Source organism: Leucoraja erinacea, chromosome 17 (genome assembly GCF_028641065.1).
Source record: "Leucoraja erinacea ecotype New England chromosome 17, Leri_hhj_1, whole genome shotgun sequence".
In the NCBI taxonomy this organism is placed as follows: domain Eukaryota; kingdom Metazoa; phylum Chordata; class Chondrichthyes; order Rajiformes; family Rajidae; genus Leucoraja; species Leucoraja erinaceus.
Genome location: NC_073393.1, coordinates 11,866,713 through 11,883,679, shown reverse-complemented (window position 1 = coordinate 11,883,679; position 16,967 = coordinate 11,866,713). Strand labels below are relative to the sequence as shown.

At 41.7% G+C, this 16,967-nt stretch overlaps 1 protein-coding gene across 7 annotated transcripts in view; it reads left to right on the top strand.

Annotated features, from left to right (window-relative positions):
* The window catches only part of fhod1 (formin homology 2 domain containing 1), a 217,972-nt gene that overhangs the window by 43,008 nt on the left and 157,997 nt on the right, over positions 1-16,967 (top strand). For all 7 annotated transcript variants that reach the window (XM_055648529.1, XM_055648527.1, XM_055648528.1 and 4 more), the window contains exon 3: positions 11,075-11,139. In XM_055648529.1, the coding sequence (XP_055504504.1) occupies positions 11,075-11,139 (65 nt within the window). The remainder of the gene's footprint in view (positions 1-11,074; positions 11,140-16,967) is intronic.

Genomic DNA, 16,967 nt, shown 5'->3' with positions numbered 1-16,967 from the left:
TGTGAATAACTCATTGTTTAAGCCTTCATGTTTAGACGGGGGTTTTACACAATGGAAGAATAATGGAATTAAAAATATAGGACACCTTTACAAAGAAGGCTCTTTTTTTTGACATTTCAGGAGTTGCAACAGATTTATGGACTTCGAGGAAATGATTATTTCAGATATCTTCAACTCAGAGATTATGTTAAATCGAATTCTAAAAATTTTCGAAATAGAAACCCAGAGATTCTAGATGAATGTTGGAATAAGCATCCTAATACAGAAAAATTAATATCTTATATATATAATATCTTATTAGATAGTGACATTCCTTTGACGGACTTACACAGACAAGCATGGGAAAAAGAATTAAACCAGGTAATAACGAAAGACACTTGGGAAGAAAGTCTACAACACATACATCAATGTTCACTAAACGCGAGACATTCTCTAATACAATTTAAAGTAATAAATAAGTTACAATACGCAAAAACAAAATTACATAAAATTTTTCAACATATCTCACCTATATGTGATAAATGTCAACATTTAGAAGCTACGTTATCGCACATGTTTACAAACTGTACAAAAATTAAAAAATTTTGGGTAAATATTTTTAGTATAATATCCAAAGTAATCAACACACAACTGGAACCCCACTCAAAATTAATAATATTCGGAATATTAGAATCAAATCAAACACTTAGAATAACACAAAGAAACTTTATCGATTACAGTTTAATAACAGGAAAAAAATTAATCCTAAAATTTTGGAAAGGCCCTACGGCCCCCACAATCAAAATGTGGATTATAGAAATGACGGAGACCTTAAACATGGAAAGAATCAGATTTTCCCTGTTGGATAAACAGGAATTATTCGTTGGAACATGGTCTCCTTTTATTGATTATTTAAAGGGTCAGAACAGTTCAGCACAGGAACCTGACTAGCACCCGGACTAAAGATTGGATGAAATGCTATACTTCGAAATGTACGAACATATCTCGAATGATGTTTTTAAACTTTAACAAATTTTTCCATTCTTCTTCAACTACCTCTTTCACTCCTTTTCCTTTTTTTTTTTTTTATTTTAGTTTTCTTTTTCCTTCTTCCCTCTCTCTATTTCATCTATCCCTTTAGCCCTATCTAGTTATAAAAAAAAAAAATGAAGAAAAATGCAAAAAAAGTATTGGAGACAATGTAATAATAACTGACAATATTATCAATTTAAAAATGATGTAACAGTAATGATGTAATAGATCATGTACCTATCTCCAATAATAAAAAAATTAAATAAAAAAAAAAAAAAAAAAAAAAAAAAAAAAAAAAATAAAAAAAAAAAAAAAAAAAAAAAAAAAAAAAAAAAGAGAGTAGTCCATCACACTCCTGACTTGTGGCTTGTAACTAGTGGAAACGATTTTGTGCAACAGGAGGTGAGATACGATAGCCATTATCTGACCACCTCTTGTAGCCGCAGTATTTATGCGGCTGAATACTTTAAATGTCTGGTCAGTGGTGATACCCATGATGTTGATAGTGGAAGGCTCTGCAATGGCAATCGAACTAAGAAGCTTCCTAGCTTTTGTGTAAATCCCTCTATCTTGCCATTCAACAGGATCAAACCCCTGTCCCACGGTACGTGTTCATTCCAAGAGTTCTCCCGAGTTTGCCCTGATTCGAACTCGGAAATTTACGGTAATGGCCACTCGTCGGTACCCGGGGCTCTCGTGAACATTTTTCATCATGTTGAAAAATCTTCACGAGTCTTCCCGTGCTTACCTGCCGTTAGCGAGTAGGCGGCGCGGCTCTGGCCAGCAGCGGCCTCTGCAGCCTGTCCGCGTTTTTATTATTTTTGTCTGTGTTTTTATGTAGTGTTTGTTATTTTATTTGGGTTGGGTGTGTGTGTGGGGGGGTGGGGATGGGGTGGGAGGGGGGGGAAACTTTTTGAATCTCTCCCTGCACTGGAGACCCGACCTTTTCTCGTCGGGTCTCAGTCGTCGTTGAGGCCGCAACGAGGAGCGGCCTCCAACAGGAAGAGACCGGGGACTCAGGTGTCGACTCACCGTTGCCGTCGCGGAGCTGGCCGAGTCCGGAGCGGTGGAGGAGCACTGCTGCTGCTGATGCTGTTGTTGCTGCTGCTGCTGCTGCTGCTGCTGCTGCTGCTGCTGCTGCTGCTGCTGCTGCTGCTGCTGCTGCTGCTGCTGCTGCTGCTGCTGCTGCTGCCGGAGAGTCGGAGGCTCTCTACAGGTCTGTGGACGACGGCGCCGGGAGCCCGCGGCTCCCTGGGGGGAGACCGCTTTTCGGGGCTTCTGCGGCGGCGACTTCTCCCGCCCGAGTTGCGGGGTCGAAGAGCTCCTGGAGCGGGGCCTACATCACTGCCCCGCGCGGCAGGAATGGCCGCGGACTCTGCGAGCGCACGCCGGGGGCTCCAACATCTAGACCCGGTGTGCGACCTCGCACCACCCGGCGTGGCTTTAATGGCCGCGGGACAATCGCCATCGCCAGCCGGGGGCTTTGACTTTGACTCTGACATCGAGGGGGGGGGGGGGGGGGAGTGCAGTGGAGAGAGAAGTTTATTTGGCCTTCCATCACAGCTATGTGATGGATGTTTATGTTAAATGTAATTATGTTGTGTCTGGGGTCTATTTGTGTGTAATGTAATGTATGGCTGCAGAAACGGCATTTCGTTTGGACCTCCAGGGGTCCAAATGACAATTAAATTGACTCTTGACTCTTGACTCTTGAGTCTTACCGAATACCTGCCGTTAGCGCTAAGAGACGTCCCCAAGCTCTGACGTACCCGTTACGTTCATTCTCCGTGCTTACCACGAGTTTGATTTTTTTTAAACTTTGGAGAGGTCTTGGAATGAACTCGCACCATGGGGCAGGGCTTTAAGTAAACAAACCATGTGTAGGAAGGAACTGCAGATACTGGTTTTCACTGAAGATGGAGACAAAATGCCAGAGTAACTCAGCTGGACAGGCAGCATCTCTGAAGAGAAGGAATGGGTGAAGTTTTGGGTTGGGGCACTTCTTCAGTCTTCACTATTTGTGGAAAGATGTGATTGATGTTTGGACTAGTGATTTCTGTGGAAATACAGGTGACAACATCTACTCGAGGGAAACTACTATAGTCAGCAAAGCAAGTGTTCACCAGGGTATAGATTTGTAACATCACCACCGGCATTAACTCTCGGCACTTTGACGCACTCTTGCACATATCTGTTCCTGTAAGTGTGATGTCAAGGTCCCTTCATGCGTGCGATAATATTTTTGGAAACTGTACCTTCCTTCGTGACATTTATTTAATCTTTCACAATTCCTTGACGTTCATGAACAATGCCCTTTCTTGACTGTTAGACAATAGTAGAAAGACATCTACTGGCCTAATTCTGCTCCTATCACAGATGACCATACTCTTTCCCCATAATTAGATTCTGATGAGAGGCAATTTTTATGTTGTTCCTCGAGGAAATTATCTGGCACCTCCATTGCTTCATGTCCCTCGGAGAGTAACCACAATTGGTACAAAGTGAATGGAAATAATCGGGCCATCTGGAATTTCTTGACTTAACTTTTAGTCTTTTAAATGTTAATCAAGAACATTCATTTTGTCTCTTGAGGATTGTTCAACAGAATTGTCAGTTGCATTGCCACGCGGTGAGCTCTGTTGTGCCAAACTCTCAGTATGACTGAGTTCTGCTAGATATAGAAAGAGATTGTAGAAACAAGGGACTCTCCCAAATACCCCCATCCTCTCTCTCCCCCCCCCCCCCCCCCTCCCCTCACCTTCCCTCTCCTATGCCCCACCCCCGGACTCCCACTCCACCCCCTCCCACTGCCAGTTTCCTCCCTCTGGCTTTTCAATCCGTAACTTTTCAAATCTGTCTCACACCACCTTTCCTTTCTTGTCTTCGACCTTTGTTCCAATCAGCTGACTATAAACCCCTCCCCTGTTTCAACACTTTTCCATCTTTCTTCACCTAAGCTCCTATGCTGAGCGTTTGCGGGTCCAAGATGTGCTTTCCCAGCCTCACATGCTGCTTCCTGTCTGTCAGGAAGCTGGTGATCCACCGACAGAGAGGTTCAGGCACAGTCAACTCGGAAGGTTTGGAGTGTAGTAGCTCTGGCACAATGGTGTTGAATGCAGAGCTAAAATCAACAAACAGGATCCTCGCATAGGTCCCCTGGCAGTCTAGGTGCTGTAGGATGAAGTGCAGGCCCAGGTTGACTGCATCATCCACAGATCTATTGGCCCGATATCCAAACTGCATAGGGTCCAGCAGGGGATCGTGATATTTTTCAGCTTGGCCAGCACAAGCCTTTCAAGTGTCTTCATGACTAGAGGCCAGTGTGACAGGCCTGTAGTCATTAATACAAGTAATCCTTGCCTTTTTGGGTACAAGGACAATAGTGGAGACTTTGAAGCAGGCAGGGACCATACATGTTTGCAAGGACTGGTTAAAAATGTCTGTATAGACAGGTGCCAGTTGTTTGGCACAGAGTTTAAGAGTAGAGGGGGAAACATTGTCAGGTCTTGGAGATGTCCGGCATTTCTGTCTTCTGAAAAGCCTCTCCATCGCCTCTATTTTTATTGTTGATGAAGTGATGTTGTTCAGCAAGGAGGGTATTTGGATGTGAAGTGGTGATTGGATGAGGGTGGGTGTAGAAGGGCCCAGTCTTTGCAGACTGAGGTCAGGCTGTGAGTGGGTGTGAAGCAAAGATCGTATAGCAGAGCAAGATGGGTTACTCTCACGCAAAAGTGAGGTACGCTCATGGGTGGATTCATGGACGATTTTATGCCTCATTTTAGCAACCTGCCTCCGCCATCTTGTTCCGCCATCTTGTTCCGCTTTCTTGCTCCCGCCTTCTTGCTTCCGGCCAAAGATTGGATCCGCAGCGGGGAGAAGGAGTGCGGGGTCCGGGGCAGCGGGGAGAAGGAGTGTGGGGCCCAGGGCAGCGGGGAGAAGGAGTGTGGGGCCCGGGGCAGCGAGGAGAAGGAGTGCGGGGCCCGGGGCGGCGAGGAGAGGGGCATAGTAGGGGGGGGGGGACATTGTAGTAGTAGGGGGCAGGCGAGAGAGTGCCGGGGGGGGGGGGGGGTAAGGCCTAGTGTGTGTGAAGTTGTAGGGAGGTTTACAATGTTTCTTATTTACAATGTTTCTTATTTAATGTCCCTTGTCTAGTCTGAAATAAAGTTCATTATTGGATTAGAAGAAATATAATTGTGTGTGTTATATACATTTATATAATTTTCATGTATGTGTGTTTATTCTTTAACAAGAATCAACAGAATTATGAACTAACAGAATTATGAATCTAACCCTATAATCACGCACAAAAAGTCCCCCCCTGTCAATCACCCTGCGAGTCGGGTCGGTTCCGGTTACTACAAAATCAACTCAAACACTGCTTGTGAGCCATTTAAAAAGAAATGATTTAAAAAACATTAAAAAAGACAATTACCAGAATCAAATTTTATTCTTGACAAGAAGTTTGAACTGACAGATTTATGAATCTAACCCACACAAACTGTTGCCCCGCAACATTGATTACAGTGCGAGTCGGGTCGGGTTAGGTAGGCTCAGGTTGCTAAAATGGGCGTGGAAAAATGCCCATGATCCCCTCCATAGCGTACTACACGTCAGTCCATTGCATTTAGCAGGAGTAGCCTATCTTGCTCCGCTATAGGATCTTTGGTGTGAAGTGTTGGTTGGGGTGGGAAGTGGTCCAGTCTTTTCATACTGGAGTCTTGCCTTAAGTAGGTGTGAAGTGGTGAATGGGAAGGAGAGGGTGCAGGATCCATTCTTTGCAGACTGGGGTCTGGCTGTGTTGGTTGGGGAGGGGGGTACCAGGGTTATGTTTCTAATAAAGTGGGATTATGCTTATATTGCTTTTGCCTAGTAGTTCATACACTGTTGCAACTTGCAACTTCTGATTAATTTGTGCTGATTTGGACTAACTGCAAAGCAGAAGTGAAAGAAAGCGTTTATGTGCAAAATGACATCAATTTAAAGTTTAGCATGACTGGGCAGTGATGGCGATCCAAAGGCAGGATGGTGAAGGGAGAAGGGAGATTGCAAGTGAAATATGCCTTGATGGGGGGCAAAGATGGTGAAGCAGTAGATTTGTTGCCTTACAGCGCCAGAGACCGCGTTCGATCCTGACCATGGGTGTTGGCTGTATGGAGTTTGTATGTTGTAAACCACGTGGGTTTTCCCCAGGTGCTCCGGTTTCCTCCCACACTCCAAAGACGTGCATGTTTGTAGGTTAATTGGCTTCGGTAAAAAAAAGTAAAATTGTCTCTGGTGTGTAGAAGGATAGTGTTAGTGTACAGGATGATCGCTAGTTGGTGTGGACTCGGTGTTTCTGCGCTGTATCTCTAAAGTCTAAAGTAAAGTCTTAATTGGTGTCCTTCAGAACAATAACATTGTCTTTGTTTGAGACTCCCTTTGTGAGCAAAATCAAATGAAAATAAATAAAAAGTGAGACAGATTATGTTTTACTTGGGATCTCTGATGGTATTTATTTAGGATTGTGGCCAGTTTTGGAAAGTGACAGTGAAATATTTTTGAAGTGAAATAGTTTGGTTACACGCGTCAATGTAATTATTGTGCGATTACTAAAAAGCTTTGAAATGCCACCATTTACAGAGTGAGGGTGTAAAATACCACAAGCTGCCAGATGTGATGCTACATAAGCTTTTTTTTTGGATTTAAGAAGGAAGTTGGAGAAATGAGTGGCTTGCACAAAGTTATTCAGCCAGTCATATGGGGATTACTCTTTCCTGCATGTAATCTGTCACATTGAGTCTGTGTTGAAAACCCAGTCTTGATTGTAATTCTAATTATGCAACTGTAAGGATTTAATTCAGAATAAGCTTTTATCTTTAGGAGGCTGATTGGGGTTTTTGCCGTTTCACAAAGCAAAACGTTTGAAGTTTTCTTTTCCTGCTGAGTCACGCTGAGTTCAGTTTCCAAGGATTTAAGTTCCGTTTCCTTAGACTTTAGAGATACGACGTGGAAACTGGCCCTTCGGCCCACCGAGTCCGCACTGACCAGCGATCACCCCGTACTCGAGCACTATGCTACAATCTAGGGACAATTTACAATTTTACCGAAGCCAATTAACCTACAAACTTGTATGTCTTTGGAGTTTTGGAGGAAATCGGACTAACTGGAGAAAACCCATGCAGTCATAGGGAGAATGTACAAACTCTATACAGACAACCACAATAGTTGGGATCGAACCCGGGTCTCGGGCTCTGTAATGCCCCAGTCCCACTTAGGAAACCTGAACGAAAACCTCTGGAGACTTTGTGCCCCACCCAAGGTTTCCGTGTGGTTCCCGGAGGTTTTTGTCAGTCTCCCTACCTGCTTCCACTACCTGCAACCTCCGGGAACCGCACGGTAACCTTGGGTGGGGCGCAAAGTCTCTAGAGGTTTCTGTTCAGGTTTCCCAAGTGGGACAGGGTCATAAGTCAACAACTCTATCACTGTGCCGCCCCTGTTGGCTGCTCTTTATGCCTACATCATGCTGGTGAACGTCAGATTTGATGCTATGCCTTTTTCTAAAACATTGCAGAGCTTTTCTTTCTTCAATATCCAAAACTATTTCACAGAAGGATGTAACATTCTATGATCATGAATAAAAACCAGTGCTGATAGAATTTATCCTCCTTCCTCGTATACCGCAGTGCTAGAAATTTGAGATCAAAAATAGAAAATGCTGGAAGCACCTACTCTAACAGGTCGGGCAGCGCATGTGGAGAGGAGAAGCACATTTAATGATTTGGGACAACGCCCTTTCATTAAAGTAAAACCCAGTGAAATTGTTGCTCAAATTTGGTGGACAGGGGGTTTCTCTCTTTTTCTCTCTTTATCCTCCCTTTTTCTTTTTTCCCTCCTTTTCCACTTTCTTTTCTTCACTTCTTCTTTCATTATTTTCTCTTTTTTCTCTTTCTCTTGTTTTCTTTATTTTTTCCTCTTTTTTTTCTCTCTTTTTCCTCTTTCTCTGTTTTCCTCATTCTTTTATTTCTCTTTCTCACCATGGCTTCAGAATATTTTGACGCTGTGTAATGGAGCTTTGTAGATGGTACTTTGCAGAACACTCCAAGTTTACAGGCAAATGATGTTTGTGTTCTTTTATACTGAACATGCTGTACCCATTACAGTATCATTAACCAGGACTGCGCTTATTGGCTTTTCCCAGCATAATTCAGGGCATTTTATCTCTCTCTCTATCTTGGTTTAAGAGTGCCAGACAGTTTATGCCACAGGCATTTGATTTGGTAGCAAGGTACATCAGTTTGAAGAAGGGTCTCGACACAAAACGTCGCCTATTTCCTTCGCTCCATAGATGCTGCCTCACCCGCTGAGTTCCTCCAGTATTTCAGATTCAGATTCAATCCAGTATTTTTGCCTACCTTCAAATTTCCATTTGTCATTTTCCTTGGAAAAAAATGTTGTCTGTGAGAAAATGTATAACGGTGGAGGCAAATTTGAGTTCAGCAAAGAGCTTATCACAGAATATTTGCCCTTTCGAGCATCCTTTTCATATGAACTGCATTTTTAATGTTGAATATAGTTCTGGTTTGTGCACCAGTTGAGTCTGAGGAGTAAAGAAAAGAGGGGAGTGGGGGGTTGCCTGCTGCCACATGTGGCAGTCGGCAGGAGACAGGACTTTTCGGTGAACTTTTATATCTTTGTTGGCACCAAACGTGGCAACACTTTTGTACTGCGTAGTTGAGGTCTATTGTATGATTTTATCAGATTATATGCATTTCACTGTACCTAGTATATGTGACAAAGTATCATTGAATCATTATGGAATCAATGAATTATTCAATCAAACTGGCACCAGCACAGAGTTTGTGTTTGCAATGCAGCTGTGGCCAGTTGGATAATTGACCCATGGCTGCTGAGAGGATTCCAGCTGTTTGCACAGTAGGAACACAGAACAAGGCATTTCCATTCTCTTGTATTGGTTGTATCAGTAAAACCAGTTCCAAGTCATTGAAAACGATGGACGTGACCCTGGAATTTGATGTATGACATACATCTCATTGTATTAGTTGGGTCATGTAGATTATGATCCCACTTCACAAAACCTTGCCCACTCCTCACCTGGACATATGTGAATAGTTCTGGTCAACAAGGTATTGGATAGATGTATTAGCGCCAGAGAGAGGGGGCAGGGGAGATGCCCCAGATTGTTGTGTAAGAAGGAACTGCAGATGCTGGTTTAAACTGAAGATGGCCCAAACATGCTGGAGAAAGGGGGAGGGCAGGGGTAACAAAATTAGAGAAATCAATATTCATACCACTGGGTAGTAAACTGCCCAAGCGAAAGATGAGATGGTGTTCCTCCAATTTGCGATTAGCCTCACTCTGACAATGGAGGAGATCGAGGACAGAAAGTTCAGTGTGGGAATGGGAAAGGGAATGAAAGTGTCCAGCAACCGGGAGATCAGCTACTGCATATTCTGCATCTTTAAAATGTTGTTTTAAAAAACACGTTGATAAAGGTTTTCCAAGTCCACTAGTTCAAGATTGTAACCTTCAGTGATATGCAAATAAGTTTCAGTAAAATTTGGGAGAAACCAACCCAGATATCCATTGATTCCATTCGGACCAGAATATTGCATTAGTTGGGACATGGTGGCACAGCATTAGAGTTGCTGACTTACAGCGCTTATAGTGGCAGAGACCCTGGTTCGATCCTGACTATGGGTGCTATCAGTGTGGAGATTGTGGGTTTTCTCTGCGGTCTTTGGTTTCCACCCGCACACCAAACGTACAGGTTTGTAAGTTAATTGGCCTGGTATAAATGTAAATTGTCCCAGGTGTGCGTAGGACAGTGTTAATGTGCGAGGATTGCTGGTCGGTGCAGACACGTTGGGCGTGGTTCCGCACTGTATCTCTAAACTACAGTTATCTGCAGACTGGATATTTGTGGCTTTATGTTACCTTCTTGCATAACGAGAAAGAATGTTATCTGTGCTAGCATTGAAACCAAGAAGCCTTGAGGATGCATGAAGTCGACTGCTGAGTGATTTTTTTTTCCTCCTTAATCTTTATTATCTTTGTCATTTCTCGTCCAAGAAAAAAGTAAAATATAATCAGGATTTTTCAGTGCTAAATTTTAAAGTAAATGCAGATCGTCAAAGGTGGGAGGGTGAGGTTGGACTGCATTTTGTAGCCGAAGGTAAAGGGACAAATCATATCAATAACTTGCTCTGATGTCAAGGTCATGTGTGTAGTGACCTCTGTTTCCAAGAATGTTTCAAACCAGTGCTGCAGGCATTTGATCTATATGAGACAGGGGAACGGGTGTGGGGGGGTGGGGGGGGGGGAGGGGGTATAGTGTGGGGGTCGGATTGTGGCACATTAACAGTGACATCAAGCTGACAGAGTAGCCAATTGTGTTGAATAATTCTTAAAAACACCAATGTGCAGTTTTGAAATAAAGGACCACTTGGAACTAACCTTGTCAATATTTCCTTGTAGTACATACAAGGAACTGCAGATGCTGATTTACAAAAAGAGAGTAACTCAGTGGGTCAGTCAGCATCTCTGGAGGACAGGGATAGGTGGGGATTTGGGTCGGGACCCTTCTTCAGACTGACCCGCTGAATTACTCCAGAACTTTACATCCTGTAAACATTTTACAGCATTTGGTGGGTGTCCCCAACATGAGTTGCCAAACCCCCCCTCTGCCTGGACCGTCTGATCTTTGCAATGCTGTGGAACGTCATTTATTTTTAAAAGTACAATATCTAATCAGAGTTCAATTTCCAAATTGTTTCGTCAATTGGAAATAATGGTTAAAAATCTCAGTGCAATGCTTGATGTTCACTCAGCATTTCAAAGGCAGCTTCTGTGATCCTGCGAGTTTAAATGGCAAGAAGAGGTAACGAGTTAAACATCTCATGCATTTTCATTAGATAATGATCCTGTGAAAAATGCTTTTACTATATTAAAGGTGCCATATGCACACAGAATGTCGGAGATAGTTTTATGAGTTTATGGTAGGATATTACATCGACAGGAATATTGGGGTTCTACTTGACTAACTAATCATTTGTTTTTCACTTAGCAAAGGCAGACGCCCGACCCTAATCCTCCGGACCCAGCTGTCTATACGAGTCCATGCAATTATAGGTAAGTGGAACATTCTACTTTTGCCGATGTTGCAACGCTTTAGAGTTCATCGGTGTCACTTTACTCAGTTACAGTGAAAAGCTTTGTTTTTCATATTATCCAATCGAATACATAAATACAATCAAGCCGAACTCAAGTGCAACAGGTAAAGTGAAAGGAAAGATATAGAACGATATGTGACATTTTTTTAATGCGCATATAAATCAAAATAGCATGAATTGGACTTTTTTCTCTTCTGAGGGAAAAAATAGGTAACAGTTGAAGAGAATGTAGCACTGTTAATTGTAAGAATTCATGAAAAGAGAAACTGTTGTAATGAACTATTTTAGACTGATGACATATCCAACAGCTGGTTTTAATATGGTCATATGCTACAATGTGCTGGCATCATTTTGTTGCAGATATCGATGCAATGCCAAGGGCAGCACCACTTTTGAGGGCAATGACCATGCATTAATTTGTGGACTTGGCTTGTAATATTCATTGCAGTTTATACAGACTGGTGTTGACTTTTGCCCAATTGGCCAGATTTGTTTTTTTTGTGTCTTACTCGTTTCTGCTTCTATTTGGAAAACTCAGATGGGGTGTTGCTTCCTGGTTCCATTTGTTAGTTGTCATAAAGAAAACCCATTCCCGTTAATTATTTCAACTTGATATGACAGTAAGAGAATTCAGTTAATCTGCTGAGATATTCTCCCTCTACAAGCTTTTACAATTGCCTCCTCATTGCTTGCAACGATACTGATTGTTGCTGGGGCACAGTTTATAGCAAATACTGTAGGCAGAAAGACTTATGTAGGCATAACCTTTGATAACTGGGGGACAACTCAAACCTCTTTGCACTCCTGTTCTTTGAACTACAGTTACTGTAATGCCTGAAATTATTGTTGTGGAATCAACAAATGTACAGTAAACCCTTGCAATAACTGACCTCTATATAGTGGATTTCAGTTATAGCGGACTGAGGATCCTGTTGCACCTCACCCCAGTTACCCACTGAGATGGTGCCACGTGATGTACTTCCAGTTGTGGGAGCAGTGAGAGCCAGCAGCACGAAGACGGCGTGAGTACCGGGCCTGTCCCTGGCGCACCGCGTGTGGGGCTGGGAGAGGGGGGGGGGGGGGGGGGGGGGGGGGGGGGGGGGGGGGGGGCTCTGCGGCTCCCCGGCCTGTGTATTCCTGCCTGCTTATTTTAACTTCCCCCTCCCCCAGATGTTGCATTTCCTCCCTCCCGGCCTTGGGTTAAGCTTTACCCTCCTCACCATGTTACAGCGGATAATCGGCAATAACGAACACCATCCTACCCCCACAGTCCGTTATTGCAAGGGTTTGCTGTACTTGTTTCAGTACTCCAACGGGTAACTCGGTGCTGCGTGATTGTGGCAAAATATTTGCTCCGGGTTTTTTTTTCAAATTGCATTGAACTGTTGTGGTAAATGGTTTGAACATTTCCCTTTTTAGCAAAGTTTTATCGAAAACTTCTGGTGTGTTTTGGGGGCCAGGAAGTTAAACAGGCATGACTTTGTATTGAAGGTAATGCAGCAAATCATATGCACACAGCCATGACCCACAAACAACACTGGAATAAAGAATAAATAATAGAATAGAATAGAATAGATATGTTTATAGTCATTGCACAAAACTGAGCAACGAAATTCCATTTGCTTCTCCTCTGTTAAAAGAAATACAACACGACACCAATGGACATATGTACAGTTAATAGTAGAATATAAATACATTTTTAAAAGAGATTAAAAGAATTTAGCGGTATTCCTCGAAGTTACTTCTTGCTTCCCAGTGTTCACTGGTGGAGTTACGCTCTTTTATCGCACAATGGTAGAAACTATTTTTTAGTCTACCAGTGCGAGCCTGCAGAGACCTGAATCGCCTCCCGGAGGGTAGCAGAGTAAAAAAGTGGTTGGCAGGGTGGGATGTGTCCTTCTTGATATTTATGGCCCTCTTCATATTTATTAATCTCTTCAGTATTGACATGAATATTAAAAATTAGCCAGAACATGATGAGAGATCCCTTGCACCTCTTCAAGTTAGTGCCACTGGTCCTTTTGCAGAAGTGTGTAGGCCCAGATTTGGTGCAAAAGACCCAGACAGATGAACAATTGGATGTAATTTTCATGTCATCGTCCAGCTACTTGATGTAGCCTGAAGCTTTCTCCATGGAAGATAATGGGGGCAAGTTTGATCGCATCATTTTCCGACAACCAACCTTGGCACACGGTGATGAAGTTTGGAAATGTCAGTTCATTTTTTGGGGGGTTTATTTCCTTCCCTTAAGCTAGAAATTTTTAGATTATAAATAGAATTCCTCTCCATTTCTTGGACATGCAAAAGCTTCAAAGAGATCAAAAATGTCTGATAATTATTTTTATTTTGTAATGGTTCCAATGGCTTCTCAAATAGCCTGGCTGAAAATGGAGAAAGAAAAAGTCATCATTTTATAATCTATTGTTAGTAGATTTGTTTCAAACTTCAAAACTGTTGCAATTTGACTGCAGAGCTGTTTGTTAAAAAATAAAAAAACATTAATACGGTAAAATTGGGAATAATTTATATGCCAAATAAATCTGTGCATTCTGGCAACTGGTTTTTATTAAAGGGGGAATTTATGTTTGTGGGTTATATATATATATATGTGTGTGTATATATATGTGTGTATACATATATATATGTGTATGTGTGTATGTATATATATTTGTGTGTGTGTGTGTGTATATATATGTATGTATGTATATATATATATATATATATATATATATATATATATATATATGTGTATATATATATATATATGTGTGTGTCTATATATATATATATATATATATATATATATGTGTGTATATATATATATATATATATATATATATATGTATGTATATGTGTGTGTATATATGTGTGTATATATCTACATATGTGTGTGTATATATATATGTGTGTGTGTGTATATGTGTATATATATATGTATGTGTGTATGTATATATATATAAAACATATATACACACATGCATATATACACACATGCATGTGGCTGATAATCCATAATCAGTACCCTGTTCCTGCTTTTTCCCCATATCCCTTGATTCCTAGCCCTAAGAGCTATATCTAACTCTCTCTCTTGAGAATTCCCCCACAGAGAATTCCACAGATTCACAACTCTCTGGGTGAAAACGTTTTTCCTTATCTCAGTCCTAAATGGCCTACCCCTTATTCTTAAACTGTGACTCCTGGTTCTGGACTCCTCCAACATTGGGAACATTCTTCCTGTATCTAGCCTGCCCAATCCCGTAGAATTGTATGTGTTTCTATAAGATCCCCCTCTCAACCATCTAAATTCCAGTGAATACAAGCCCAGTCGATCCATTCTTTCATCATAAGTCAGTCCCACCATCCCGGGATTAACCTGGTGAACCAATGTTGCACCCCCTCACTTGCAAGAATGTCCTTCCTCAAATTAGGAGACCAAAACTGCACACAATACTCCAGATGCGGTCTCACTAGGGCCACTGTACAACTGCAGTAGAACCTCCTTGTTCCTTACTCAAATCCTCTCACTATGAACGCCAACATGCCATTTTTTTTTCCACTGCCTGTTGTACCTGCATGCTTACTTTCAGTGACTGATGTACAAGGATGCCCAGGTATCGTTGCACCTCCCCTTTTCCTAATCTGACAAATCTTAAGAAGGGTTTCGACCTGAAACGTCACTCATTCTTTCTTTCCAGGGATGCTGCCTGGCCCGCTGAGTTACTCCAGCTTTTTGTGTTTATCTTTGGTTTAAACCAGCATCTACACCATTCAGATAAAAATCTGCTTTCTTGCTCTTCCCACCAAAGTGGATAACCTCACATTTATCCACATGAATCTGCATCTGTCATGCATCTGCCCACTTACCCAACCTATCCAAGTCATCCTGCAGCCTCATAGCACCCGCCTTGCAGCTCACGCTAGCACCCAGCTTTGTTTCATCCGCAAACTTGGAGATGTTCCATTTTCCTTTGTCTAAATTGTTAATACACACACATTATATATATGTATCTGTATATACTTGTGTGTATGTGTGTACATATATATATATGTGTGTGCGTGTGTGTTTGTATGTATATTGTATTTACTCTGGCTTTGAGTAAAATATCTCTTATTTGAGTACAGAATCTACAGCCTACCCATGCTGTTAAGTTGTTTTTAATAATTGTACTGTATTTATTTATTTGAATATTTATGCCACAAATAAGTACAGATTTGTTTTGGCTGTGAACACCACAGTGGAGTATATTGTATGTTTGGTCTGAATTGACATGGAAATTAAAATATAATGAGAGCATGGTCTAACCGAGTACCTGGCAACTCTTTATTAGACTGATAAATTGTTGCAACCTGTATTAGTTGTTAATTATTCACCTGACATTTTGGTGGATATATTAATGTTATTATTCCGTATAATATTCCATGTTTGAAGTAAATGTTAAAGTATCTTGTCCTACTATATATAGATCTGAAAGGCAAAATAAATCAACATTACCGTGTGTTCCTTGCATCTTTGTCGGGAGGAGCATAAATTCTTCAAAGCTCCTCCATTACTTGGTTATTTGTGAAGTTGCCACTGGCTTTCAGTATTCATAGCATCAAAAGTAGCTCTCAGATACTCAGTTCCCACTTTGGTTATGGCACATTGGTTATGGTGTCTGAGAGTCAGAGCAGATCGGGAACATACAGCATGATTTTAAGTGCATTATTTACAGAACATAAATAATGTCACATGGAAAACAAAGAAACACTATTCATAACTTGTCTCTTTTTAAACAGTTTTTTTTAATGTCGCTGGCTCAGACGCAGTTGTCTGTTTCTCCTTCCACAGATACTGCCTGACCTTCAGCATTTTCTGCCTTTGTTTTAGACAGTGAAGTCAGCTTAAGGCAATGGAAAATAGCTGGGTACCAATATGCAGAGAGCCTGTATAATTCCTATACCTGGAATTAATAATCAAATTCTAAATCTTTTTCCCCAACACATAAAATTTAGGACATTAAAATCTTACTTTTTTTTTGGCAACTAATGTAAAACCAAAGATAGACACAAAATGCTGGAGTAACTCAGCGGGCCAGGCAGCAGCTCTGGAGAGAAGGAATGGGTGACGTTTTGGGTCGAGACCCATCTTCTATCTTTGGTTTAAACCAGCATCTGCGGCTTCTTCCGCCACATAATGTAAAACCATTTCAGTAGAACAATTAAAAAGCATAAGGGGGTAAGTCAGGGATTGAATTTGATAGGTGGTATCCAAGTGGGTTTCTTGAAACTGTTTGGATGGTCCCACTCGAGAACGATCTAGTGTTGGGAAACGAGCCTGGCCAGGTGACAGGTGTTTCAATGGAAGAGCATTTTGGAACAGAGATAATAATTCCATATGTTTTATGATAGTTATGAATGAGGGTAAGTCTGGACCTTGGGGATGGCACTGAATTGCATCTAGCAAATTACACCATCATTATTAGGTAGGAATTAGGGAGAGTAAATTGGGAGCAGCTGTTTATTGGGCAAGTCCACATCAGGCATGTGGGAGTTATTTAATAACCAGCTGATCAGAGTCCAGGCCCAGCATGTTCCAGTGAGGAGGAGGAGTAAGGATCGCAAAGTAGATTTCTGGAATATTGTAAATTTGGTTAAACAAAAAAAAGAAGGAAACATATGTAAAGTTTAGGAAGATGAAACCAGAAAGGGTCTTTGAGGAATATAAAGCAAGCAGGAATGAACTCAAGCATGCAATTACAAAGGAGAAAAGGGGCTATGAAATGTTACTGGCAAGTCAGATTGAAGAAA